A 10,255-nucleotide genomic window follows, 5' to 3' on the forward strand; every position below is an offset into this window, starting at 1 on the left:
ATCTCTGTGAGTTTGAGACCAGCCTGGTCTACAAGAGCTAGTTCCAGGACAGGCTCCAAAGCCACAGAGAAACCCTGTCTCGAAAAACCAAAAAACAACGCAACAACAACAAAACAAAAAACAAAAACAAAGATCCACCTGCCTCTGCCTCCTGAGTGTTGAGATTAAAGGCATGTGCCACTACTGCCCAGCTGACATCTAGTTTTATATTTTATTTTGTGACTAAAACTGTCATCCAATTGGAACTTATCCTTATTTGTGAGGTTAGGAGTGAATCTGATTTTAGAATTTTTTCAAATGGTTTTCCACTTATCCCAATATTATTAAAAATTTCACCTTTGGCCAGGCAGTGGTGGCGCATGCCTTTAATTCCAGCACTTGGGAGGCAGAGGCAGGTGAATCTCAGTGAGTTCAAGGCAGCCTGTTCTACAGAGTGAGTTCTAGGATAGTCAGGGCTACACAGAGAACCCCTATCTTGACAACAAAACAAAACAACAACAAAAAATTTCACCTTTGGTGCAATCTCTGGTAGATCAACCATACTCTAGTGGGTGGCCCCTATACCCAAGACCGTATGAGCAGTACAAATCAGACAGGACAGACCATTACAGCTATAAAAAGATAAAACGAGGACATGAAGTTGGAAAGGGTAGAGGGTGGATCTGGGAGGAAATTCTCAATACACAGGGAGTGTGAGGTGTACCGTTTTAAATTTTTCTGGTTGAAAAAATTATACCAGCTATCAAATTACTGCAACTCGGGTCAGAATGGAAATGGACGTGTTTAGCTTTGACAGTAGAGGGCACTAAAGAGACACTGCAGGAGGCTGTCCCCTTGGCTCACTTCTCTGTCGCCAAGTTCCTGGATGTGGACAGTCTCTCCCGGGACTGCCTTGTGGCTGAGAGAGTTTCTTTGGTAAGCAGTCGATATGGCGGCTCCAGCTCTGGCTCTTCAGTGCTCAAAAGCAACGCCATGGGACAACCAGCTGCTTGGCGTAGGTCATCTCATAACCAAAAGATTCATTCTGGTGAAGCCTGTCCTACCAACAGCGGCTCCATGGAGGTAGATCTCCAGCCAATCCCAAGTGATGGAGTTCCAGCAACATTCACTAGTGCAGCACACCAGGAACTCCTCTGCCACTCACCAGGTTGTGTTCTCTCTAAGTCTAGATCTCCTCACAGAAGGCTCCTTGTCATGGTGTCTCAGACCTACAGTGACTGCTTACTCTCTGCCATTCCTGCTATTTAGAAGTCCCTTTGTCTTCCATAAAGTCAAAACATGAGGAAGAGGCAGGAGAGGGTCCAGAAGCTAGTCAGACAAATGGAGATTTGTCATGTGTTCTATGAATAGAAGAAAGGGCCTTGACCGTGGCTTGAGTGTGAGGGGGAAAGAACAAAGATGGGGAAATGGCCTGCAACTTGTAGATTTAGGGCTTATGGAAATGAACGAATGGTGAAGAGAAAAATGTCTCAAGCAAAACACAGCTTGGCATGGAGGGCGAAGACTAAAGTTTGTTCTGGACAAAAAGTCCATCTGTGGACCAAACTCCAACAGGAAATGCCTGTTGTGTGGGTTAAAAACAGTGGTTCCTGGGGTCCACTCCAGACCAACTGAATCAGAACCTCTGGGAAAAAGGATTGTCACAGGCTTCCCACGAAATTGACTCCATTCCAAGGCTTGCCTGCCACTATGATACCTCATTCTCTCTTCCTTTCTTTCCTTCTTCCACCGCCCCACCTCACCTTCTTTCTGGTTCTCCTTGGAAATGGCTGAATAAAGATGGCATTGGGGACATAGCAATCTTAAACACATCACAACACAGATGCTCCAAATACACAAAGCAAAGATGATTAGAATAAGTGAGTTCTGCCACATTGCAATATCCATGACCAAAATGCAAAGTCAATTGTATTTCTGTACATTTGGCATGAATGATCTGTACAAGAAGATGACAGATCCATTTATGGCAGAATGGCAAAGGGAATTTAGAAGTAAATTTAACAAAAATCAAGACTTGACACTGAAAACTACAGTTATGGAAAAGAATTTAAGACACAAGTAAGTGGGAAAAAAAATCCACATTCCAAACTGAAGGCTTAACTCTGTCAAAATGGCAGTACTCGGGCACTCCCCATCTAGAGACTCAACACATTTCCCATCAAAATTGCAGCTGCTGTTTTTCCAGAAATGGACAAGCTGATCCTAAAATTCATACAGAAATCCAAGGCACCCAGAATAAACAAAACAATCTTGGAAAAGAGCAAGCCATGTGCAGTGGCAAATATAAGTAGCTCCAGCTCCTCTGGAGGCTGGGGTGGGGGTGATTTAAGCCTCGGAATTTGAGGTTAGCCTGGAAAACATGAGACTGGGTGGCCTTCGTCTGAAAAAAAGAGAGAGAGAGAGGAGAAAGGAAAAAAATGAAAAGGAACAAAGTCAAAACTTATTATAAAGCAGCCAAGTTTATTGCACTTGAATAATTATGGCATAAAGACCACAAACTGAGAGAGTTCAGGGCTGGTGGTGGGCTACATGGTAAGACGGGGTCTCAAAATAGCAACAATACAGAGTTCAAAAAAAAACTTTAATACATATGGTCAATGGATTTAATTTTCAACATTTTATTACTTTAAAAATTGTAGGGGGAGTATATTGTTGTATGTGTAGTTATTCATGTGGGTGTATGCCTGTGTGCATTGTCTGTGCATGTGAAGGAAAGAGGTTGATTTTTTTTTTTTTTTTTTGAGACTGGGCCCCAAGGTAGAGAGATTGAGGAAGGCGCACTATCAATCTCCGGTCCTTACAGGCACTCACACACGTACCCACACAAACAAAAGCCAAGGCAGACTATCCTTAAGGGATGACACCCAGTTGTTTTCTAGTCTCCACAGACATTCACACACACATATGCGTGTAAGCACATGCTCGCACACAGACACACCAGACATACACAGTTGGGCATGATGGTGCATTAACCCCAGCACTCAAGAGGCAAAGGTAGGCAGATCTCTGTGAATGTGAGGTCCGCCAAGGCTACACAGTGAGACCCTGTCTCAGAAAAAAAAAAAAAGAGTATATATACCAGTCATTTATCTACAGAGAATCATGTACCCACAGAGATATAAATGTATACACGTGTTTCTTAGGTGTTCGATGGATTGGGCCAGGCAATGAGTTCAGATGGGTGATGTTAGATATGAAGTAAACAGAAGAGTTTAGAGAAAGTGTCCTACAGAGCCTGGAGATTATTGGCCCATTTTTAGAGGCAAGAAATCTGGGTTCTACAGAAAGGTAAAGTCATATAGAGAGTACAAAATGGAAGCCAGATCCCAACCCAGGAAGTTAATCCCAGAGCTGTGCCGTGTTGCGGTTACATGACTCCGCTCCTGGAAACGTGTCTCTGTTCTAAGAGGCAGGCAGGATGGCGAGCAAGCATCGCTAAGAATCTTTCCACAAGATTGCTCTCTCTCGCTGGTGCCAGTGCACTGCTCAGCAGAAAGCCCTTGGCATTTGGGTGCCTACCATCTGTTTAATAGACATCGTAGACATCGTGGTTGCTGTAATGTCGGGAGTAAAATTCAGGACAAAGCAATCTCTTCGCAAATACTCAGGCAGCCGCTCTCCTTCGGGGAAGAGATAAAGTGACAAGTGTCTGACAAGGCGAACATCCAGCAGGGAATGATCAGATAGATGGCTTTATGACACAGGCCCTGGTGGAAAAGCAAGCTTTGAAAATCCATGACAACATTTAACTGTATACAGCTTTACAGCTTTTCTTTCTTTCTTTTTCTTTCTTTCCTTTTTTTTTAATATTTATTTATTTATTTATTTATTTATTTATTTATTTTTTGTGCTCAACGAGGGTAAAGCTAATTCTTCAGCGATAAGTCCAAAATAGTGGACTTCTATTTCTGAGACATTTCTGTTTTACGGTTTCATATAAATTCAGGGGTTTTTTTTTTTTTTTAACCTTAATTTTTGCCTGCCTATCAAATGAAAACCAGGCCCCATATCTTCTTATTTTGGACTCTTTCTGTGAGCTAGATTTCCCAGATGTGAAAAATCCCCACTCAGATGGTAAGAACATTTTTAAAGCTGCTGATTGGCATTGCCAAACCTTTGCAAAAAAGATTGAACCAATTTACACTCCCACCAGCAGTGCTCGAGAATATATTTAAATGCAAATCCCAAGAAGCAGAATGTTTCTTTCTTAGGTATTTCTCTTAAATTTTTTTTTTTAATGCTAAGCAAAAGCTGACCCAGGGTTTTATAAAAGGAAAGTCTGGCATAAAAGTGGAGCATAGTTAAAACAGCTTAGTCCAAAAAAAAAGAAAAAAAAAAAGCTTTCAAAGAGCCAAGCAGGCCGATAAAAACGTTAGGGCGCCACGGTAAGAAGCACAACTCCAAAGGGGCCATTAACAGTTTGGCTTAGGTTGGGATGGTAACCGCCAAGAATCTTGGGCGTGGTCGATGTACCAAATTCTAGTTAATAAAAAGCAGAATATTAATACTTCACTTTGTTCTAAAAGACGACTTAGGATGTCTAACGCCAGGATCTAGAGAAGTAGTATTGTCTGTAAAATGAAGCTTGTGGGAACGACACACATCCGTGCCCCTTCGCTCCGGGCACGGGACAGCAGGCCTGCGCAAATCTCAGAACATCTGTACCAAGCGGGTACCGTGAAGGCAGAGGCTGCGGACCGGGAGGCAGGGGAAGCCCACGCTCGGTGGCCAGCCCGCTACCTCCACAAATTCAAGGAGAGTAGCAGGGACTTGCTGTCAGGCCGACCCCTTTAATCAAGCCCCGGTCCGTCCACAACCCAAGTCCCGCACGACTCCTTCTCGATACCCTCTCCCACCCGCCGCACCAGAAGGAGCCCCACCTCTGCGCGGGCCACTTTGTCCTCACTTGGGTTCCTCCCCTTCTTTCCGGCCCTCCTCCACACGCCCCCTACCATCCTGACCTCGGGCGCTCGGCTCCACTCGGCTCCGCTCGGAACGCTCCGCCCCCGCAGCGCCTGCAGCCAATCAGAGCGCGGCCACGCCCCTCGCGGCCGTTCTAGGCGGGCCGGCCGAGCGCAGGCCGAGCCTGGCTGAGGGCGGCGCCGCGGGCGGGGGTGATGGGGCCTGGCTGCCGGGCGGCGGCGGCGGCGGGGTTCGCCTAGACTCGTGGGCTCGGGGAGGCGAGAGGCGAGTGGGTACTGCGGCCCACCCGGGATGGGCCAAGCCCGGCCTGGCGGGGCCGAGCGGGAGCCGAAGGCGGCACGCGGGCCGGGCCTGCGGACCGGGCGGCCCGGGGGCTGAGGTAGTAGAGGTGGGCGCGGAGGAAGGGGCCGGGCGAGGCGGTGGGAGGAGCGGCGAGGGGGCGGAGGCTGGGCGGCGAGAAAGCGGCGCCTGGCCCGAGGCGGCGGCGCCCGAGCAGGCTGAGGCGGCGGCCGGGACAAGCGCCCTGAGGTGGCGGCCGCGGCCCCATGGGCGGGTGCGTGGGCGCCCAACACGACTCCTCGGGCAGCCTCAACGAGAACTCCGACGGCACTGGAGGTAGGTGGCGCCAGGGGGCAGCCGCGGCCCCCCATTGTTCGCGGCGGCGGCCACCTGTCCCGACCCCGCGCCCCTTTGTCGTTCATGCTCCGCGTCGGCCCCGCCACGCGCTTCGGGCCCCACGGGGAACCGCGGGCCTAGGCCCGGCTAGGGGCACCCCAGCCCGGAGAAATACTCGGCGGTAGGATGGCGGCTCTCGGGGCTGGGGAGGGGTGGCCGCCCCGAGTGCCCCCCGACGGGCCCCGCCGCACCCCTGGCCCTTCCCGCGCCTCGGCAGAGTTGGCCGGGCTCAGCTTTCCCGGGTTTCAGATGACAGCTGCCCCGGTTGGTTCCAGTTTCTGGAGCTGGGCTGGGGAAGTCTCAAGTGGCCATGGGCAGTGTTTTAAGGAGGAGGGGGAGACGATCGGCCCAAGGAAAACGTGGCTTGTTGCTGCTGCCAGGGGCGTTAGCCCAGTGTGCCGTCGGGGCGCACTAGTCAAATTCCGATGTGTCTTACGTAAAAGGGAAACGTGCAGGATAAAAGTACCCCAGCATAAGATTAGTGCTTTGAGTAAAAGTTTTCCAGCGCGAATCGCGCTTCTCGGTTATAGTAACCATGATGAGAAGTCTCTTGGTTCCATTCTTAGTAGTTGTAAAAGGGTAGAGCAGCAAGATTAATTCTACTTTTAAGTGACCTTAAAAGTGCGAGCCCATTCAGAATGTGTAGAAGTTAGAACGCTGAAGAAAAGAGCCACCGGGGGATGCCAAAGTGAACTTGATTTGATACGGACCTGATACTGGGTGCCTTCAAGTCGGGTGCTTAGTTTTTAAGTTGTTGAGTTGCTTGGGAATAGGCGGGCTCACACCTTTCCACACCTTAGGACCAGATGGCCTGCCCTGTTGCTTAAGTTTTGCCCTTGAATCCTGTGCACCCATCTTTGTCCTAGAGATTTCCCGGTTTACGTGATGTTTAGCTATGCCACTTTACTAAAATCTATTCGTATTCCTTGTCACTAAATGTTGGACAAATAATTTGAGAAATCAGTTTTCGTCTTGAAAAAGTAGTCAATGGAATGCTCCTTTGTAGCGCATTTCATGTCACAGCCTATTTACTTGATGAGGTCCTCTGTGACAACAAAGCCAAAGTGTATAAAGGGAGTGATTAAAAACGCTGGGTAAAGGGCAGATTGGTGGTCAGATGGTGCTAGTTAAGTATGCTAAACTTACTAGCATTCAGTTTAATTAACTTTCACATATGTTAAAATTATAACATTTCTTTTTTCTGTACTCAGATTGAACCAGTTTAGCCCATTTGGCAGTGCAATTTAGGATCCACTCACATTACTAGCATGGGCTTTTAGAAGCATGCAATCCTAGCTTTAGATAATTAGTACCAGAGGCATCCAATTAGATAGCTATAGTATCAGTTTCTTTCAGGACTTAAGTTTTCTGGACCATAAACTGCTATGGTTTTGTACAGAAAAGTTTTTAAAAGGGGAGTACCTCCTTTTTTCTTTGGGGAAAGGGCATGGGATAGCTTTGTAGCTGAAAGAAGGGTCTGTTGGGGACAAAAGAATTCTTCTGGAATTTAATTTTGGAAGTCTTTATTCTCCATTAGAGGTGAGAGCTCACTGTGGAGCCAGAAACTTGGGAGGCTGGAGCCTCTTAAATTCGGTCCAGGCCTGTCCGGGCTACATAGCAAAACCTTGTCTCCAAAAACAACAAAAAGTTCTTGTGGTGTGTGTTGCAGGGTTACATGTTAGCAGTTCTTTTTTTGTTGTTTGTTTGAAAGGGAATGACTCTCCTAAGGGTGTTGGCAAAGATCCTTAGCTTTTCAAACACTAGTAGTTTTAATCTGAATGTACTGAGTTAAAACATTTTCATCAACCTGAAGTATATAATGCAGCCTTCAGATATGTTTCATGGCAGTTTATGTTCACAGTGCTATGTGAGCATCACCATTGTAGAATGACAGCTGGTTTGTAATAAATATGATTTTAAATATTTGGATATTGTACTTTCCTTTTTCTTCTGGGTCCAGTTTTTTAAAATATAGATAGTAATTTAGTTTTTGGTTTTCGAGGCAGGATTTCTCTGTAGCCCTGACTGTCCTGGAACTAACTCTCTAAACCAGTTTGGCCTTGAACTCAGATCAGCCTGCCCCTGCCTCCCAAGTGCTCCTCCTGTACCACCACCACCCAGCTGAATCCAAATATTTTTACTATGAGTATATAAACATCAGAAAAACTTATATTAGGTAGATTACTTCTGTGAAGAAATTTGGAGAAGGCTTAAAAAACATTATAAAACTAAGGAGATGGCTTAATTCACATACTAAGGTTTGTATTATTGTTTGACTATTGATATTTATAGTTCTTTTTCTGGGCTACTTTGCCTAGAATTCAGGCTTGAGATTTAAACTACTCATGCCTTTTTTAAAATGCTTTATTTTAAACAAGACTTCTACTATGGATTCAAGATTATCTAATAGCTTTCATTCTCCTTTAGTCTGACATTGTTGGGGCTTTCTTTTTTAATGGCATATTCTCTATGGTTCTCTGCTTTTTTATGATGACATTGTGAAGCTGGATTTGATACTTAGGACCTGTAGACAAGGGTGTATGTGTGTGTGTGTTTTGGTTTTTCTTTGTAGCTTTGGATCCTGTCCTGGAACTAGCTCTTGTAGACCATGCTGACCTCGAACTCACCGAGATCCGCCTACCTCTACCTCCTGAGTGCTGGGATTAAAGGTGTGCACCACCACTGCCCGGCTGTGCACACAAACATGGTGGACATCAAGACTTCTGGTTCTCTCCTTCCACCATGTTGGTCCTAGGGATAAAACTCAGAATCTTTATTCTGGCCCCTTTGTGATTTTTTAAAATAACTATTTATGGAGACCATCGATGCAATTAATTTGAAGACAGCAAGTGTGCTTGTTTTTTTAGTTCATCTCTTTAGTGAGCTCTTCAGTGATGTGCAAAGAGAACTGATCCTCTGCAGATTCCTAGGGTCACAAGAAGCCAGCCAAATGCTGGACATGTGTTGTTTTAATCATTATTTCAGAATGTCTCAGCATCGTCATGGAGTTCTTTCATACACCCATTTATAGCAGCCTTACAGACACCTACTCAATGAGTAACAAAGACTTTGGTATAATAAAATCTACCATTTATCTGGTGTTTATTATGTAATAAGTCCTGTGCTAAGGGATTAATAGATGCATTGAGTCCACAATTCTTTGAGTTGGATGTCAGTCAACTCTATATTGAAAGTGAAGATTGAAGCCCAAGGAAACTAAATAATGTCTTTGACATCATATAACTTGTAAAAGCAGTGAGAACTCTTTATTCATGGCTAAAATTTAAAGAGCCTCTATTTCTCTGTTTTATTTAAGATAATTACCTTATAGTATAGCACTGAAGAGGTGTTATTGACCATCCATCCATTCATTCATTCATTCATTCATTCATTTAGGGTTTTCAAGATAAGGTCTCTCTGTGTAGCCCTGGCTATCCAGGAACTCACTCTGTAGATTAGGCTGTGTTCAAACTCAGAGATCCTCCTGCCTCTGCCTCCTGAGTACTGGGAATAAAGACGTGTACCATCACACTTGGCATTTTGAGTGCAGTTTGCATTGTTATATATCTTTTATCACTATCCACATCTACATTTTTTCTTAAGGTAGTATGTCCCTCTTTTTTCAATTTCTGATAACCATTAATAATGTAAATATTGTACATGAAGCACAATTAATAAAAACTCAGACAAGCTGGCGGTGGTGGCGCATGCCTTTAATCCCAGCACTCGGGAGGCAGAGGCAGGCGGATCTTTGTGAGTTTGAGGCCAGCCTGGTCTACAAGAGCTAGTACCAGGACAGGCTCCAAAACCACAGAGAAACCCTGTCTCGAAAAATAAATAAATAAATACATAAATAAATACATAAATAAATAAATAATAAAAACTCAGACAGAAATGAGGGTTCAACCTGAAGACCGAAAAGCAAAGCAGCCAGCCACTGGCTCTTACCTCGACCTCAGTCCGGAAATGGTGATTTTTCCTCCAGGAAACCTCAGGATCAGACTGAGACTGTGAGCTGTCTCCTCCTTATAATCCTCTCTAATTTTGGGATTAAGAGCATGCACCACTACCACCTGATTTCTTTGGCAAGCTAGTGTGGCTACTGGGATTAAAGGTGTATGTCACCACAGGCTGGTCTGTAAGGCTGGCCATTGTGGCTGTTTTACTTTTCTGATCTTCAGGCAAGCTTTATTTATTAAAATACAAATGAAATGCCACTGCAGTGAGTGTACATTATTTTTGTGGATTCATCTGTTTGGGATGTTTCATATAAATGGAATCTCATAATACTCTTTCCTTTGTGGTTTATTTCATTTAGCATTCTCTTCCTTGGACTCATCTTGTGTCGGGTGTGTGTGTGTGTGTACGTGAATATATAATTTTTAATGATTGAATAATATATGTATATATGTACACATTTTATTTTCCCAGCCATTTATTGGTTTGTATTTTAGTTTCTACATTTTGATGTAAACAATGCGTTTGTGAACTTAAATTGCATAAATATTTTTATTTCCTTTTTAAAGAAGTAGAGCTATTGGGGGATTATGACAATTCTATTTATCTTTTTGAGGATCTGCCAGACTTTTTTATGGAGGCCATACTATTTTTCATTCTTATCTGAACTCTTTCTGCAATTTCTCTCCCTCTTCATCAG

The 10,255-nt window shown here is 44.8% G+C and overlaps 1 protein-coding gene across 1 annotated transcript in view; it reads left to right on the forward strand.

Annotated features, from left to right (window-relative positions):
• Nucleotides 1-5,114: 5,114 nt before the first annotated feature.
• The window catches only part of Ubtd2 (ubiquitin domain containing 2), a 62,329-nt gene continuing 57,188 nt past the window's right edge, over nucleotides 5,115-10,255 (forward strand). Inside the window, exon 1 of the mRNA XM_005350366.3 lies at nucleotides 5,115-5,538. Within this exon, the coding sequence (XP_005350423.1) occupies nucleotides 5,469-5,538 (70 nt within the window). The 5' untranslated portion in view covers nucleotides 5,115-5,468. The remainder of the gene's footprint in view (nucleotides 5,539-10,255) is intronic.

This window comes from Microtus ochrogaster, chromosome 7 (genome assembly GCF_000317375.1).
Source record: "Microtus ochrogaster isolate Prairie Vole_2 chromosome 7, MicOch1.0, whole genome shotgun sequence".
Classification (NCBI taxonomy): Eukaryota; Metazoa; Chordata; class Mammalia; order Rodentia; family Cricetidae; genus Microtus; species Microtus ochrogaster.